A 19,123-nucleotide genomic window follows, 5' to 3' on the forward strand; every position below is an offset into this window, starting at 1 on the left:
GTCTCCTGATTTTGATCAGCGTCCTTGGATTTCTGACGCATCCAAAACGTTGTTTAGGTTTCGTGGTGTCGTACAATGTCAGCCTTGGTTGAAAAGCTGCGATATTGCACGTCAATAATCTGCAGGAAAACAAGACAAGTTTCGTCAAGTCATTTGCATTTCACCTATTACCCGAATACATTTTCAGTGATTGTTTTACAATATTAAACATCTAACTTTTAACATCGTTGACCCCCACCTGCATATTTGCAAAGTTATCGTTTTGGAGGTTTAAAAAAAAAAATTGTACACTATTTGGTGGTATGGTGAAATAGCTCTAAAATATTAAACAAAGACAATCTGAGCTGGTCAACAACGACAACACTGCTGGCTCACATGCAAGACATGACCTTTATATTGTAATCTTAGATTTACTAGTTGTCCGGTTGCCTGAATGTTGATTGTTATTGACTATAGACAACCAAAAAAAAATTTTTTCCAGTTCCAGCAGTTAAGTTTAAACTGAAAACAACCCCACAAAACTCAAGTGCATCTTTGAATTGTGTGGTTTTTTTTGTTTTTGTTTTTTTTAAATCATTTAACGCGCATTAAGTCATTCTGTCAAAGGCAGAAATGCTCATAAAGAGATTCAAAACAACCACAGAACTTGACAAAGAGACAAATGATCAAATTCAAACAACAAACTTAGTGAAATGGATATGAATATTCATAAACAAATAGAACACTTCATAACTCCTAGTTTTGCTGTTTAAACCAGATCTGTAGTTTTTAAATGGGCTCAAATTAAGAAGTGACTTTTTTATCAATGTTGTAACTGTAATGCAAAAATCCCATAAAGAATGAGCACCATAACAAAAAGATAGACAGAAAATATAGGGGGGAAATCCTTGCGGGTATAAAACAATAGTAATGACACTGAGGCAAATCACAAGCAAACCTGTTGGAAATTAACTAAAATGCAGCCTAAAAGATTGAAAAGAGGAAGGTTGAAACAATCTTTTTAGTTCCTCATTCATCACTTCTGATTTCAACATGTGTCTCGTTGAAAGTTTGTTGTACATCAAACTTAAAAAAAGCCACTCCAGAGAGGCTGAATTATCTTTCAATGGCCACAAGAGGAGAGCCAGTGCTTCAGAGCTGATTTGTTGTTCCCACATTAAATCCTTTAATCGTCACTTGATTAGGTGCTCCATTTTTCTAGTGACACCTTGGCTCTTTCCACAGAGCCTGTGCAGGTCATGAACTTCCTGGAGCCTCTTCCCCCTGTGCCTGGACAGCTTGTCAGCATTGTCGCTCACTGTTATAACTCCACAGCAGAGCTGAGAGTGAATAGCAGGAAAACAGACCTAAATAACCTCGGCCGTGTGTCTACGTGCAGCAATAACACACTTCCTGCGTGCACCGGGTGGTCCTCGCTCCCAACTGGACTTTGACTTGACTGTCATGTGAGAGAGCACAACCCTGAAGTGTCGGAAACAGCCCTGAGAGGAATCACATTCTGTAAATCAGAGATTACGATCAATACTCATGCCCCTGTGTGTTACCACAACTAGAATATTACTTCAGAATCACTGTCACTCCTGAATTAATTCACAAGTCACATTTTTAGTACACATTTAGTACAAAGTAGTTTGCTTTTGTTGTGGTTTTTACTTTGTCTTCACTCATTTATTAGTTATAGATAGTTATCTATCTATCTATCTATCTATTGTGAACAGATGTTGATGTAGATAATTAAGATAAACGCTTGAGTGAACTCCTCAGATATAGTTTTCAAATTTCTTTTCTCAGGGTTGAGTTATAAATCATTTTCACTCTGTGACACCAATGCTCCATTTAACTTTCCAAGTGACAGCCAGTTTAAGATAGACCAAGAAAAGTTCTATGACTTATCAAACTTTAGCTTGAAGAGAAAACAAAAAACCCCAACTGACTACGTTTGTTGTGTTTTGTGGCTCTAACTATATTCAACAAGAAAATAGAAGCTGGAAGTGGAGTACATGCTTTTTGAACATTTCCCTGTATTTTGCACTGGAAGGCATTGTGAAAATATATGACATTAATATATTTTTTATAAAAAACAAAAACAAATCATTTGCCCAAGTTTTGTAAACACATGAAACATGACGTGTACGTGTACATCAAACGCAGTAGAAGTTGTTATTGTGTCGTCATTGTACTGATACAGCTTTCAAGTGTCACCTCTGTATTAAACCAGTTAGATATTCCTGATGTACACCTCAGTATGATACACAATAATTGAATCTAGTTTTATATTACATTAAACAACATTGGCGCAATCTAACAGGCTAAAATTAACATTTTTGTGTATGTTTTCAACGTTTCTGTCCACTAGTGATAATATTTAGTGAGTGGTGTTATGGTGAATTCTGTCTGACTGAGGCGAATCACACCCCCTTTTACATTAACACTATGAATCCATCCATCCATCCATCCATCCATGAAAGGAATGTGTGTAGTATAATTTCATGTTAAAGTGTTTGAGTTCAAATGAATACATTGGATTGATATAATGCTGTCGACTGAATACAGTGGGGATGCACATCTCTGAATCTCCAAAGGCCTGTCTAAAAATACCCCCACCTCCCCCAACCTGGACCTTTGGCTGTCCTTGCCGGCCTGCAAAGGTTTATGGGAAATTATCAAATGAAGATGAGTTTACATGGTGCACCCTTGCCCATTGTGGTGATGCAGGTGATACAGAGTAAAAACGTGAATTAGCTCCATGTAACTGTTTTTATTTTTTTTTATGAGATATGTATTCTTGTAGAGCAGATGTTGGTAAGGCTGTTAACTTGGCTCTGTACAGTAGTCCCAGTAGGCTCACTAAATTCATTCAGGTGTGCCAAAATGTTGAGTTTTTAACAGCAAGTGCTTCACCGGCTGTAAGTGGGGCACAGTTTTCTTCAGAAATCAGCCTCAAAAACGTCACATTCCTGTCCTGATTGTTGACATGTTGATCCAGAGTGGTTGCTAAGCCACAAACAGTAAGCTGCTAACAGCTCTTGGTCATGTTTACTTGCACTCCCCCCCCCAGAACAAGCTGGGACTTGGTGATTAGGGCAGTCCAACCAAGGTTGCCACATCAGAGACAAAAACCCACTCGATGAAAGAACTCAAACTACAACAGCGTACACTGTTACGTCCAACCTCCATCCATCTTCTATGTCACTTTATCCTGTTCAGGGCCTCAGGGTGCTGGATCTAATTCCAGGTAACTATGGGTGAGGGAAGGATACATTACAGGGCACACACACACACACACACACACACACACACACACACACACACACACACACACACACACACACACACACACACACACACACACACACACACACACACACACACATCGAGGGTCACCAATTAACCTCACATGGATAGAAAATGGAAACTCCACACAGACAGGCCCCGGCCGGTATTTGAACCCGCAACCTCATTGTGCGGTGAGAGCACGGACCACTGCTTAAGTCCACCAGTGTTTCGATATTCCATATTATGTTAGACTTTTTACAGAAAGTAATATATAATATAATATCTACAATGTCGCACCATAAATATTAAGCCATTTACCCCCCAAACAGTTCTTCCGAGTTTCATTAAAAAAAACAAAAAACAACACTTTCCAATCCTACATTTTGTCAGTGGCAACGAACTGGCTGTTCAATGTGAATAATGATTCAATAATAGATATGGGTTAATAATAATAATAATAATAATAACGGATTTTGGGAAACACATTCAGTGTGACAGCGTAGTGTATGTAGGAAAAGGTGGATGGGCTGAGGCACAATAAGGATTTTTTTCATTATTTCTTTTTTTATATATTAGCTATTTGCTATTTTGCTTGTAAATATGGACATCGATATTTTGTTTGTAAATATGTATATAAGTAACTATGGTACAGGTGCATTGAATGGTTGAGATGGAGAAGTGGTAGGAGTAAATAAGCTCACACTTTGTCCAACTCCTTTTCAAATATGCTTGGTCATTATTATTTTTTCCCTCTGCATTGCTTTACTTTTTTCTGTTCTGTTTGCTTTGTTGTTTTCAAAAATTCCATTTGTTTCTCATATTTCCGAAATATACTTTTTATCCTATCTGTGTGACTTGTATACGGAATATATATACACACACACACCTATACAAATAATATATAGAAAATCCATAAAAAAATCATATAAAGTTTTTTTTGTTTTTTTTAAACAAAAGTAATGCCATTCTACGGGAAACTGTCGGACCTGGCAACCCCGAGTTTCCCCCCGTCCCTCCCTCCATGGACACGCTCCGTGTTTTCCCTCCCTCTGACTCTCGGGAGGCGGGAGCTGCGTGTCTGTGGGCGGGGCGCGCGCTGGGTGATTCACAAACCTTATTTGTTCCTACTACTCGGAGCGCCATCTTGTTTGTAACTCTGGTAGGTGAGTGGTGGAGCTGGCTGGAGCTGGGTGCAGAGGGGGGATCCTGTTACCCTGCAGGCTGCAGCTTCTCTCTGGGAATCTCTCCCTGGGCTCAGACAGGCGCGGCCGCTGCTGCTGCTTCCCCTCCACTCTCTCTCTCTCTCTCTCTCTCTCTCTATCCCTCTCTCTCTCCTGGATCTGAGTCTGGACGTGGACAGAGATGAGCATCGAAACACTCCTGGAAGCGGCCAAGTTTCTGGAATGGCAAGCCCAGCAACAACAGAAAGCACGTGGTGAGCTTGTTCGCGTTTTGTTTTTCTTTTTTAATTAAAACATGCAGATGATTGTGGACTTGAGGAGTTTGGTTCAGTGTAACTTTGACAGGCTGCCTCGCTCTCTCTTTTTCTCTTCTACTTTCGTTATCCGTCTGGATGAACTGTTACGAAACAGTGACTTGTGGCACTGGGTGAAGCTTCAAAACGAGGCGCTGCAGTGAAACCTGCTGCATGGACAGTAAATATGCACCGCAGCGTCGCACGTACACACACACACACACACACACACACATTCGCGCGCGCGCGCACTGCACATAAAACAAACGTGGAGGGTCATGAAGGGCGGTGGCGCGCTTTACATAATGACTTGACACCGTCAGTGTGGTATCAGATGTCTGCTGTTCCGAGGGTCTCCCTCTCCCTCCCCGAGAGGCTCCGCCGACCTCCTCTCGAGGCGCTCACGCCGTTTACCGACAGGCTTCTGTCGCCTCTGCTTCGTTTGTAAAGAAACGACAACAAACAAACTCCGCAGCCTCTCGTGCGGGGCATTGAGTGTCTGTCCGTGACGTGTGCAGGTAAACCACGCCCCCTCTCTCCCTTGCATGGCCCAAGTCTGGTGGTGGTCCCGCCCCCATTCGCCACGTGCGTGCCGGGCAACCCCTCCCAGAGATTGTTTATGCAGGAGATGAGTCACTACAGCCTCGAAGGTGGAAACAAATCTGCAGCATCTGTGATGGATGGAGAAATTATTTATTTGTTCTACAATCCTTGCAATCTTTCAGTACTTTGAGGTATTTTGTGACGAGACCAAAAAAAGTGCTTCGTGTTTCGCCATTCGCCAATATCACAACCAGGATAAGTTAAAAGATGAGAAGAAATAAATAAGATAAATGTGTGTTCGACTCACCCGTCGCAGCTAAAAGCAACTTACAGAGCAACTTAGACCAGGTACTATCAAACACAAATGTTTGGACTATGTAAATCAGTACTGGCTCCCCGTACACCTGCTGGAAGGATTTGGATCACTGATGTTAGGTGAGGTGAGAGGACTAACCACGGTCACGCCCTGCGGCCCACCTTCCTCTAAATCCCCGCTCTCATTGACCAACATTCACAGATAATTTCCCATTTTTAGAGCAGTTATTTATGTTTCCATCCCTCCTTTGATTATGCACACTTCACATCACAATAGTTACAACACAAGTCCTCTGCGGGGCGTTTAGGGATATGAACAGTCTGTACTTCATCACAGAGTTGAGCTCCTTTTGTGTGCTCAAGTGTCCTCGGTTCCACTCTGTCACTCTGGCGGCGGGTCAACCTGATTGATGCGCCGTCAGAAAACAACTCGCAGAACACGGGCCGTATGTAACAAACCACGTGAGGAACTCTGCACGTCAGGAATCAATGTACCCGAACAGCCTAATGTGAAATCGATTTGTGACATTTAAAAAAAAAAAAAATTCAACCCGTGTACACTTTGTAGATTTATGAGTTGATTAAAATGGAGACGTGCTTTCGCGAGCTGCTTGAAAATGGAGTGAAATCAAAGCAACAATTAAGAAGCCCCCCCCCTCGTGTCGTCCCTCAAACTCACTGCAGTGGGGAAACCTTGCGTCCGGTTTTGGATGTATGAAGTGTGAAGACTTTCCCCTCATTCTTTACCAAAATAAAGGTTCACCGTGAAGATTACAAGCCTCTGAGGACGAACCAAACGTAATCAGCTTAGAAAAGCCGTCAGCTTTTCAGATTCAAGAGCTGCGGTTTGTCAACTCTTTAGCTTTACGGTGACGCTCCGGACTCTTGAGTGAGATCTCTTGCTTGTCTGCTTTTTCCAGCCTCTTGGTTTGCTGCATGGAGAGAGCAAAGTCCCTCCTCCTCCAAATCCTCCTCCTCCTCCTCCTCCTCCCCCCTGCTACTGGAGAGCAGGTCACAGTGAGCAGGAAAGTAGGCCAGTGTTTCTCTTGCAGTTATATAACGTGCAGATAAACCGGCCTGTTTTCATGGCTTTCTGAGATTCTGTTTTAAGAAAAGAGTTCAGTGTGTTGACGCCACGATCCCACTTGACCACTCTCTCATGACAAAGCATACAACATCTCATCAAAGCTTTTTCACACAAAAACCAGAACACGCTGTTCCTTTTTTATCTTTTTTTTTTTGACTCGAGGGAAGATTTTTCAGTTTAACAATTTTTTCAAAATGAAACGACTGATTGTTTTGTGTGACGCAAGTTCTATAGTTATTGGGAGCAGGAAGCGTCTCCTCCTCCTTTCACATGATATTTTTTCATCATCATCATCATCATCATGCAGCACCGTCTCCATTTATTTCTGTTTAAACAAAACATATGTGGTCGATAATGATCCATAGATTCCCTCAAACCATCTTGATACCGTTCTGTTTTGTAACATTTCACCCAGGTTTCAGTGAAGTTTGTGTTCAGGTTACAAAACACAATGTTCTTGACCTTTGAACTCTTCCTAACTGGATAAACAAGTTCGCTCATCTGTGGGAGATTTTACGACAAGAAGTGTATGATCTATTTAAAATGAAACAAAAAATATATATATGAAGCAGATGTGTTACAGTGTTTCTACACTGATATTACACGACACCAAATAATTCCTCGCTCAATAAATGTCCTACGGTTTAGGGAGGAGCTGTTTCCACCTGATGTCTCTGGCGCTCGCCAATAACGGATTAAAAGCATAAATGTCTACTTGGAACAGACAACCCTTCTAATTCACCCTCAGTGACGTCACATTTCACCGACATGTTTACATTGAATACAATCATCAATGTTTGTAAAACTTCATTTCTGTCATTGTTTGTGTTTTTCTGGAATCTAATTGAGTGAATTCTGTTGTGAAAGAAGCAGCGTCGTGCTGCAGCGAGCGCCCCGGGCTCCTTCATGATGGTGTTAATAACAAGCGCTTGTTGCTGACACTTCCAGCTGTGAACATCACGGCTGCCATAGCAACCACAACCTCTTTTCAGTGCCTCCTTGCATTGTAGCTCGGGCGCCGCGAAGACGACCGGACAGCACCGGAAGTAATATTCCTAATTCACACGCGCTGTTTTCTCAAATTGCCGTCTTATTTACTGACATAAGTAAAGGCCAAGAAGCAGCTGTCAGGATATCCCGGTGGTTTTACAAGCCGACTTATCTACCTAACTGATTCATTTGATTTAATGGCACATTTAAAGCGACGCGCTTTAGGGTTCTGCTTCACAACAGTAGACGTGTGTTGGCGTTGAGGAGTCTGATGTTCACCGAGCTCCTCGACACAAATCGGTCAATTGACGGCGTCTCGCGACATGCGTTTCCAATAGAGCCCGAATTTGCTTCTGTTCGAGCAACCTTGTCGTCGTGCTGATGTTTTTAAGTGTCTCAGTAAGAAAGGAAGAAGTATTTCAAGCATTAAGAAGTCGGATACTGCCCAAAAGGTTCACGTCAATAGTTGAGACGGGACACAACTAACCTGGAATTACTCTTTTTGGACTGTGGCTGTAAAACAAACCATGTACCTTGGTGAATATCTTAACTACATTACTCGTGTCCTCAAGTACACAAGCTTAACAAACGAAAAGATCATAATATCTTGAGACACCGGGGAAAAAAACTGATGGCTTTCTTGTTTTTTTCCACAGAAGATGAGTTAAAGGAGAATCTGCGTCTGCAGCAGCTGACTGAAGAAAGGTTTTCTGGCGTCAACTACAACTCGATAATCCCCATCAACCATGTCTCCAAAGCGTCCAAACCAGAGGGGCTCCACACAGAGTGCTGTCCAGCACCCATACCGCCTTCTCTGCCTCCGCCCTCCACGCCCTTCACCGTCATCCCGATCCCCGTGGTCACCCCCGACCCGACCAGCTCCCAGACTCTGCCCGTCGCCACGCTCTCCCCTCCGGCGGCTCCTCCTCTGACCTCGCCAAAGAGGGAACCTCACTCCCCCCAAGAACAGAGCGCCGCCGCTCCGCTGTGCTCGCCGCAGCCCGAACCGGAGCAGCCGACCACGGCGGTCGGCAACAATCACAAGCAGCCCATTCAGAACCACCAACATCTCCCGCAGGTCATCGCCCCAGCCAGCACCGTTAAAGTCCAACAGCCGACGCCCCAGAGCCTGGTCCAGCGCTACCCCGGCTCCATCGTTTCACCCCCACAGCAGCACCCTCTACACCCACATCCGGGCGCCGCGCTCCAGCCGGCTTCGCTGCAGAACGGCCACATCAGCCGGGGCAGTCCGCCCGACGACAGCCGGCAGCTCGACGGCAAGAAGAGGCCAGGAGGGTGAGTCGACACATCTTCAGCCGTCGACGTTGTAAATGATCTTATAAATCACAACTGAGAGTCCCGAGGTACTTGTTAAATACAGTTTTAGATTTTATTGATCTGTTGAGGTCTAAATCTGTCTTAAATTGTTATTTACATGGGAAATGATGCAGATAAGATTTTAAAAAAGTTGCCCGTTGAGAAAAACCAAAAAAGGTCTGAAAATGTGCTGGTCTTGTGTTCTTGCAGGGCCGGCACAAGAGAAGTGCACAACAAGCTGGAGAAACACAGGTGGGAGCCTGAAAACGTTTTTTTTTTTTTTTTTTTTTAATTCAAGAAGTAATATTTGACCATTATTTTACTGAGTGCATTCCTGCTCGTCTCACGTTTCCTCCGCGTCTTGTTCCAGACGAGCGCACCTGAAGGAGTGCTTTGAGACGCTGAAGAAGAACATCCCCAACATCGACGAGAAGAAAACCTCCAACCTCAGCGTGCTGAGGAGCGCGCTCCGATACATCCAGGTCAGCCTCTCGCTCCGTCTCGCCGCCGAGTGGGACGAACGGTTGAGAGGCGGTTGCGCAACGTTCGCCTGTCGTCAGCGCAGCCGCCAAAGATCGCAATTCTGTTTGGCAAAAGTTGTTGGCCAGACGCGTGTCGAGGGTTGCGAAACAAAATACACAACACTTCCAGACTCGTCGTTTCACCGCGGCGGCGGCGGCGTCACGTGTCGCTCTCATGAGGTTCAGCATGACTGCAAACCTGTAAGTTTGCATCCAGGAAGTGGCTGTAATTCAAAGTATGAAGCATGGAAGAAAAGGCACGCCGTGTTAGTTACTTGTTGTGCTACTTGGCTTGAATTGAGGGTGTGACTCTTCAAATGGCGCCAGGGAACAGAGTGTGACTTCCAGTTGGACTGCAGGTGGAACACCTCCAGTCGAAGGGAGTGAAAGTCACCCCATATCACCTTTTGCAAAAACAATCCACTCATAAAGGAGACGGCACGAACATCTTCTGAACAAACCTATTCTTAATCTGGTGACCTCTTCACCCACAATGTGTGTGTTTTAGATCACGGTTGACTCTAAGGAGTGATTTGTTGAACTCGAGCAGAAACCCGCTCTGGGTAGATTGCCTGGATTTTGATTTATTGTTGTTGAATTTGAAAACGGGGCGCAGTGATGGAGGTTCAGTGCTTCCATCGCTCTTTGTCGGATCAGTTCTTCAATATTGTCATGTTTTTGATTCTAACCTGAAGTTACAGATGTGCGGAACACTCTGTGATTAGACGGCCAGACTGCAGAAGTCAAGTCACGACTAGTATATCACCAGGAAGCTCGAGCTCTGATTTCTAATAGTTTGTGGATTTCTCGATGTAATTATACAATTAACATCAATGGGACAGAAGAGTATGACCTTGCCAAGTTTGTCAAAAGAGCTTGAGAAGTGACACTTGTTCCAAACAAAAAGCCATTGTAATTACAGTTCAAGGAAATAACTTTCCTATAAACATGAAGCAAGTCGGTCTGAAAAGAGATTATTAGTTTTTTAATATTTTTATATAATACGCATACTACTTATTAAAAAAAAAAAAACATTTCCTGCTTCCTCTTGGCTTGAATCTCATCCTTTATTCCCAGTCTAGTTTCTGGGCGTCTGGATCCTTCCGTAACCTCTGAGGTTTCCTCATTTGCACTGCTGCGGTGAAGCATGCAGCGTGTCGACTGGCAGCGTGCCCATGTTGTGCTCCCAGCGCGAGAGGACCCTGCTTGTAAACAGCTGGTGCAAAGGTCCACCGCTGGCCTCGTTCTGTGCTTCCAGAGTGACTCTTGCTGCAGACGGGTGATTATTTGAACCGATGTACATATTCAGTTTAGTGACGGATCACTGAGGTCACGCTGGTGAACCTCGGTGAAGTTTTAAGAATCATCCCTGCACGTTCTTATGCTCTTATCTCATCATTCTAGCGAGTTCAGGTTCACTGGTGGCGAGATCGTCGGGAGCAGTGTGTTCTGGCGCTCTGGTGAAACAGAATTTTGGGTTGCTCATGTCTGTGCGTGGATAGTGCGGAAAACTAGGACAGCGTGGGTGAGCAGCTCGTCACCCAGTCTCCCTCCCATGCCGCTCTGTATGATTAAGCGTGTGTGTGTGTGTGTGAGATTGACCGACCTTCCTCCTATCAACAGCTGAGCTGGACGAGGGCTAAATTTAAAGCGAGTGGAGTGGAGGAAGGCTTTTTTATAACAGACGCTGCTTCATCCTGAGAAATCATGTTGTGAAGAGAGCTGCACTGTAACACTGCTTTTTATAGGTCACTGCACTTTTCCCTCTTTAAGTTTCATTGTAACCGTTTGTGCCTTTTCTTCACGGGGTGACTCCTTTTCATCGCTGAGCCTATTGTTGTTTTGTTCAGGATGTGTGGTTTCAAGAAGGGGACCCAGGAGGACGGGCCGGTGTCTTTTAAAAACAAAAGGGAGGGGGGAAAAAAAACAACCCAAAAAAGAAACACTATACACGTGCAAGCACAGGCATTGTAGCATGGGAGGTGCGTGTGCCCTGCCTGGCTAAACGTTGCACTCTCCCTCCCCTCCCCGCCCCGTCCTTCCCTCCTCTCGGCTGACAGACACAAAAACACTTAGCAAAAAAGCTTTTGGCTCCACCAATCATATTCACTTTCATTTGTCGACCATGTTGAAATGAAGACGGTGAAAATGGGAGAAAGTGTGACAGGGTATCATTACATTCAAATTGACAGACTTGGCTGTAGCTTTGTGACCTAAAGTCTTTTTCCTTTCTTCTTTTTTTCCTGTTTTTTTTTTTTTTTTTTTTAATCATTTGATTCATAATTTCAGTTCAGCGTTACAGTGAATTCACATTATTCGAGCCTGAGCTGAGCTTTAGCCTTTTCCTATTTGATGTGTTCAATTATGTTCCAGCGCCTGTGAGCCCATGGTGTTGCGTTAAAAGCCGAAGCTGTAAAACGAGCCCCGGTGCATCGTTGCTCCTCCTCCTCCTCTTCCTCCTCCTCCCTCCCTCCCTCCCTCCTGCCTCTCTGAGCTTTTAAGGCCACATGAGCTGCAAGCACATGGCTAGCCTGAGCCGCGTGACGTCACCCCCCTGTGCTGGGCCCCCTCCCAGCGCAGCAACAGGCAGGACTCGCTGTACCAGCGGGCTTAGCTGCCTGCCTGCCTGCAGCGGGGAGGGGAGGGGACGTGGAGCGGTAAACACACGGCTCAGTTTACGCCGCTCGCGCGACATCATTTTTCACTGCAGGCTGACTGATCTTGTTCTTCCACTGCCTGTTCCCCAAGTGGCGTGCAGCAGCACTCCTCAAGCTTCCTCCTGGGAGATATTGAAAAGCCCTAAAAATACATTAAGTATCATTTATATCGTTGATGTCAATGTTGTTTTCCCTTTAAAACACAAACTCCATTTGACACTTGTACATCGATGGAGTCTTGAACTTGAGAGAAACTCATTATAGCAGAGTTTGGGGCTTGAAGTCAGATTGACAAAGCCGCAAACTACTGCTACATTCACTGACTGTATACAACATTTAAGCTTGATCCCGTCATTATTAGTACATGTTGCGAAAGTGAAAAGTCACTCCTTGTACTTTTGGGGATTGTTCTGGTAGATTTCCTGCCCAGGCTGTTTTACATTACCACGGCAAGTTCTCCGATCGGTTAATTCTCACTAGGCCAACGACCACTGTAAGAAGGTATTTCTCAACACAAGCCTTTTATTGTTGGAACTCCACCACCATGTGACTGCCGCCGTTCCCGCTGGACGGCACAGTAAGACAAGGGTTTATAAGTTAGCACGCTGTCACAAGACCTGCGTGCAGCGAGACGTTGTGATCAGCATGTCTGCAACGTGGCCCCGGCGCTCTGGCCCTTTAAGAAAACACAGCCTTGTGCTGTCTGTTCCTGGCTGCTGCAAAAGTGAGTCAGTGAGTACAGCTTGTATGGCTCTCTTTCCAATCCCCCGCTATCTGCCCCCCCTCCCCTCCTGTTGTGGCCTCTCCGTGAGGCCATGTGCTCGGCACTCGCATTGCTGGTGACGGCGCTTGAGCAGTGTTTACCTAACATGTGCATGTACACACCCACACGAACACACACACACATACACGGCCGCCTATCTCCGCCCTGATCTAGATTTTCGCACATATTCGAGGTGTGAGGCTCAACGGCGGTGCAGCCATGTGAAAAGAATCAAAAGGTACTTGGCGCCCTTGTGTCCTCCTATCAACCTGGTGACATGATTAACACGCTGATAAAGTCATGCGGGATCCATCTGCTCAGTTGTCGGGTTTACGTGGTTAATCTCCAACATGCTCTTTCTCGTCAAAGGGACAATTAAAAAGGACGAACACGGCGCGGGCCTCTTCCTATCGCCACTGCTGGGGAAAAAAAAAAAAAAAAAAACGAGTTCAGTGGGTCTGTGTGTTTGTGGAGCATTTCTTCTCCATCTCATTTTCTCTCCATGAGTCATAGTTTGTAGCACACGGAGCGCCGGCGCTGGCCTGGTGAGGGTGAAACGGAGGACCTGGTTGAGTTTTACAACACACCGAAGCTGACAGGAAAACTAAACGGCACCTTTGGCACATGAAGGCGTGTCGTCTTTTACAGTTATGAGGAACCCTTGGGAGGTTTTCGTCTGTTTCCCTGACAACGGGAGAGGAGGTGGTTTCAGTACGTGGTGTATTGAGACCAGGGATGTTGTGCATGCATTCAGACTCCTCATGTGGACGCGTGCGGCGGACGGAGAGACTTGGTGTCGGAGCTGGTCATGAAAATTCCAATTCCCTGGGATTTGTTGGGCTGGAGAGCCCCCGTGCACTCACAGAGAGAACATGCAAACCCCTCACTGGAACCAGAGACGGGCAAGAACGCTAACCACTGAAACCGCCGTGACTCAAACCGTTACGTCTTTGTTTCCAGAATTCTTGAGGCTCACCAGGAGGACGCAACCCTTGTTGAAACTCTACAAGCAGCGAGATGTGTGTGTGTGCGGGGGTGTGCGGGTGTGTGTGTGTGTCACTCACATTTTGACAGTACTGAGGCTCTTTTGGTTCCGATTTAGCGTTTGTCCATGTTTACACAAGTGCAGTATTTCAAACTAACAAAAGTCGGTACAACCGTTGCGATTGATCTCCAGCTGCTCCGTGTACGCCAGCCACAAAAAACATACATCCATGTCCAATTTATTTTTAGTGTTTATGTATACATGCGGCACTTCTTCTAACACAACCCAGCTGGAAGCAGCAGAAGCCTCGACCACTTGGCCATTGCGATTCTAATCCTGGATAAGGACTGGAGACAGGTGCCGCGTCGCTTACGGCCGCGCCTTTTGTCCCCTTTGCTATTCATGCGCATGTGTTCCGTACCGGCGTCGCACATGCACAGAAAACAAGGGGAAAAATGTCACACACATACAGTAAGTAGGCCAGGAGGCGACCACAACATGTCCATCACACACACACACACACACACACACACACACACACACACACACACACACACACACACACACACACACACACACACACACACACACACACACACACACACACACACACACACACACACACACACACACACACACACACACACACACACACACACACACGATGGTGATATGACCACTGACAGGAAGTCCACTCTTTATGATCCTGAGTCATGAAGTTTCACGCAGCGTCACTTCCCACATCTCCCACCGAGGCCAGTGAGCATTTTCCATCAAACGTATAGTAAATAACACACGGCTGATTTTCTGTCCTTTACAACAAAATCACATCCGTTGTGTCTCAGCCAATAAACACTCTCCGTCTGTTTGGCGCTTTTTTTTCTTCTTTTTTTTTTAAACAACTTTTCCACTTGTTGCCGTGCACACGGAAGTCCAGATCACTTTGTTTGGTTCAGTCGTGTGTCAGCTGATCAGCAGAAATTGGGTCACGGAGTCATTCCCAGCAAGCTCCTCCTACTTTCCATCATCTTCTCCCTCCCTCGTGCTGCTGTCCCTCCACGACACCACCCCTGGGCTCAGGTTTATTATGGTATTAGTCTCAGTGGACACATTGCTGATTAGCAAAGACAAACTGGGGCTTTTCGCTACTTTGTTTTTATTTTTTATGTGGCTACATTTAAAAAAAAAAAAAAAGACTTAGAAATGAGGAATTGAATAATCACTTAAACAGTATAAGGCTATCATGGTTGTGCAAGACAAGTGAAAGTTGTGTGTCATCTAGAATTAAAAGGAAAATCTATTCACACAACTCTAATATTTAAAGAATCCACTCAAAGATGGAATCGGTGTTGCTGTTGGTTAACTGAGGAAAGTATTACCTGTAGCATTTTTTTGTAGCAAGGTACAGCCTTTTATGACTGTCGTATGATGCAAATAGAAATACTTAAGATTAACAATAACAGTTTTGTCAGTGTCCTTTATAATGAATAAGGGATTGGTAAGTTTCAGGCCAAGGTGAACTTTGTGTCAGTGGCTTCCATCAACTGGAGGAGAGCAACAGGTGGAAGCTTCCAGAAAAGATTTATCAACATAAATGCGCAAGTCTGATTATTTCCGACTTTTGTCTTTTCAGATATTGAAGCGGAAAGAGAAGGAGTACGAGCACGACATGGAGCGACTGGCCCGGGAGAAGATCGCCACCCAGCAGCGGCTGGACGAGCTGAAAAACGAGCTGAGCCCCTGGATGGACGTGGATGAAGTGATCGACCGCGTCGTCCGGCAGCCGGAGGAGGATCAGGCGTCCACGTCCACAGCCTCGGGTCGGCGCACCGTCATGCCCGGCACACCTTTAACACCCGCTTCGTTTCAAACGATAGTTTCATATTAAACTGTTGTCGTTTTTTTTTTTATTATTCCGCTGCAGAAGGTGAAGACGTCATGGACGAGGACCTGGAGGAGGAGCCTGCACCGAGAGCGCCGGCTGCCTCAGCCGCCGCGCCGCAGAGCCTCAAACCTGACTTGTTGCCGGCGGCAGCGCCCAGCCAGGCCCCGACACTGACCCCCATCACCACCGCCACCTCCTTCTTCACCCAGCACGTCTCCATCCAGCAGAAGGCCTCGCTGCCCCAGCCGCTGCCGGCGACTCACCCGCAGCCCGCGGCGCCGTCGGTGCTGGTCGCCACCGCGGCCGCCGTCCCCCCGCCGCCCTTCATCCCCAACCACGCCAAGCTGGTGACCGCCTCCAGCCTGCACCCCACGGTGATCGCCCACGCGTCGGTGTCCCACCCCTCCGTCATCCAGGCAGTCAACCACGTCATACAAGGGGGGGGTCCCAAACACATCGCCCACCTGGGCCCCGCCCCCACCGCCACCGGCTCCGTGCACCTGGGCCCCGGTCACCAGCCCATCGGTCACATCACCGTGCACCCGGTGGCTCACCTGAGCCAGCATCTACCCGCCCTCTACCCTCAGCCGGTCGCCGTCACGCAGCCGGCGGTGGTCGGTCACATCACACACACGCTAAACCACGCCCACCCTCAGGTGAACGGACCTGCGGTCAGTAAAAGTGCGCCGATCATGGCACATCATCCACAGCTTGTCGGTCAGACGGTCCTCAACCCCGTGACAATGGTGACCATGCCCTCGTTTCCCATCAGCACTCTGAAGCTGGCCTGAACCCTGGCAACAAGAAAAACAAGCAGAGACGCCCCACAAGAGGAGGGGGAGGGGGGGAGGGGCCTCCAGCCTCCAGCCTCCAGCCTCAGACCAGGCTGTCGACATGGAGTCAGGGTGGGACAGCTGCTGGACACTTCACTGATCTGCAGAACTTGACTCATTCAGAAGCAGAGCGAGACGTCAGGAACAACTCGAGACAAACTGCAGACCTCTTTTAATCTCAGTCTGCTGGAGTGTAGGATGAGCAAGTCATGTGGCGGCGCTCATTAGAATTGTGTGTGTGTTGTAACACACTAGCGGTTCTAACTCCTGCTGGAGGAACAGAAACGGCTCCACACAGGCGAAGTGTCCTGCCAGTCCAAATTCCAGGCAGCTGCAGTGTGATAGCTGCAGCTCCAGACCCAGCACACACTCAACGTGATTCAGAGAAGCTCCACCTCTTCAGCTGGAGCGCATGCTTTGCAGGGCTGGAACTAAAACATGGACTGAACTGCCGTCGTTCAGATCCTCGGTGCCCGAACACACGGCAAGAGCTCCTCCTATTGGCTGTTTGTGTTCACTGGCAAACTAAACCTCTATTGAGAAGTAGTGCTGCCGAGTCTCACGCCTACTGATTGGAGGTGCAGTTCTGTCAGTCTTGCTCTTGTTTGAATTAAAAGACAATCAGATTGTAACTTATCTATAATATCAGTCCTTTCAGTCTCTGTCTCTCATCAGAATCTCTGGACTCACGATTTTTCACAAGCCCATTTCATATACATGAAACTCTTTAGCCAGTCGAGACCTTGTTCCATTTCTTCATGCCCCCAACAAATACGCCGGACAGGCGGCGGGGAGTTTCACCGTTTGTGGAGAAAAGAGAGGTCTATAAGATTGATGTGCTGTGCTCGTCAACTTATTTCGGTCAGATCTGAAGCACCGTCGTCTATACGTTTCCATGGGGATCAGTTCAGGGTGACACGAACAGCCGGCATGAATCCAGCGGAAGTGCGTTCACTTCTCGACGCTCGCACTGTGAAAATCCGCAACGCAGCACTTGGCAGGATGGCTCCAGCGCCATGCTTTCTTCATTTCATCTGATTGTACTGATCTGTGAACAGATGTGGAGCGGCAGCAGATTTTAAACCCCCCCCTTTTTTTTTTGTCATGTTATATTACTTTATTAAAGTGTATGTAAAATGTAACATTTAAAACAATTTTCTATTTTAAAACAAAACCTGTTGCTTGTTTGAGCTGTATCTCTTCTTTATTTTAACTTTTATTTTCTGGGACCATGTTCAGTGCTTTATAAATGATGGCAACACAGATGTGTTAAAATGTTTAGATAACATTTGGCCACTATTTTGCCCTTAGATTTTTTTTTTTCTCGAGGCTCAGCATAACACCCATTTCCTTTTTGAAGAACTGGTTTACTGAAAGAAAAAAAAAAAGATCAACTCTTTTCTTCCCTAAAAATTTCTAAGCATATGATTGTATAAAGATGAATTAATTTTCAACAACAACAAAAAAAGGATTAAAAATAACAGGGACACAGATACTTGAAAAAGCAACAATATACTTGTGCATTTTCCCTATGGTGAAAGCTTAAGTTGTACATTGTAAATGTGGGGCTTTATTTGATCTAAATGTATTGTGTAAAAACCTGGGGGAATATGTAAAATTTATAAAAAAAAAAAAAAAAGATACTTAATAAATGGTATGTTTACAAATGTTCTTGTCTACTTCATTCAAAGAAACTATTAATAGCTTGCCGAAACAAGAGCAAAATAAGTGACTCCATCTCTGAATTCCAACAATTTCCTGTTCTAGTTTGGTCCAGTGCTGAATGAGAACAGCTCTTTGCTCTGGTCGTCTGCATAGAAGTTGTAGTAGCTCTTTAAGATACTCATGTCAATTTAGTCTCATGTGACATAACATCCATATTTAAACTTCTTTCCGACTTGAACAAAGTTGACTCCAGATTAATAAAGTCTTAATTTCTGAACCCTTCATTGGGCAAGCGATCGTAATCAGAAACACCCTGATGTTATTTTGTTTATTTCATAAGTTGGGTCACAATACAGGAGAATGTAGCCGTAATTTCTGAGTGTTCTAGAATAACTGAGAATTGTTAACCGTCTTTAAACTTTCCTGAAGTGACATCCTGATTGGAATCATTTGGAGTATTTAAGTAGGTGTTCTGTAAAAGGTTGAAACCACTAATTTCACATGGAATTAATCAAGGAGCTGGAACCCAAACCAGTTAATGGAGCCGCAAATCTGAAGGGTTACCCGTTAGGAATTCCACATATCCCACTTGGAAGAACAAAATAAGCAGCGAGTATAGTCCCATGTTGTCACCATGCATATATGACAACCCACTCATACGAGCTCGTAACATCAGTTATTTACTTGTCAACCTTACGGGAAAATCCTAATTTGATAGTTTTCAGACGTACTTCTCCTGTCCCAGTATATCAAAAGTTGCATAGCTCACACTCGACACTCAAGGAAGGCAAGTCAATGTCATTGTCCAACTG

The 19,123-nt window shown here is 45.6% G+C and overlaps 1 protein-coding gene across 2 annotated transcripts; it reads left to right on the forward strand.

Annotated features, from left to right (window-relative positions):
• Positions 1–4,436: 4,436 nt before the first annotated feature.
• On the forward strand, positions 4,437–18,306 carry LOC308138258 (max-binding protein MNT-like). 2 transcript variants are annotated; one of them, XM_080507331.1, is made up of 7 exons: positions 4,437–4,711; positions 4,869–4,931; positions 8,342–8,981; positions 9,213–9,254; positions 9,373–9,484; positions 15,562–15,748; positions 15,853–18,306. In XM_080507331.1, exons 2-7 carry the CDS (start codon positions 4,925–4,927, stop codon positions 16,602–16,604), a joined length of 1,740 nt encoding a protein of 579 aa, XP_080363457.1. In that variant the 5' UTR covers positions 4,437–4,711; positions 4,869–4,924; the 3' UTR covers positions 16,605–18,306. The 2 variants fall into 2 exon arrangements, with proteins under 2 accessions (XP_080363457.1, XP_080363456.1); XM_080507330.1 differs by lacking the exon at positions 4,869–4,931.
• The last annotated feature ends 817 nt before the right edge of the window (positions 18,307–19,123 follow it).

Source organism: Blennius ocellaris (genome assembly GCF_963422515.1).
Source record: "Blennius ocellaris genome assembly, chromosome: 2".
In the NCBI taxonomy this organism is placed as follows: Eukaryota; Metazoa; Chordata; class Actinopteri; order Blenniiformes; family Blenniidae; genus Blennius; species Blennius ocellaris.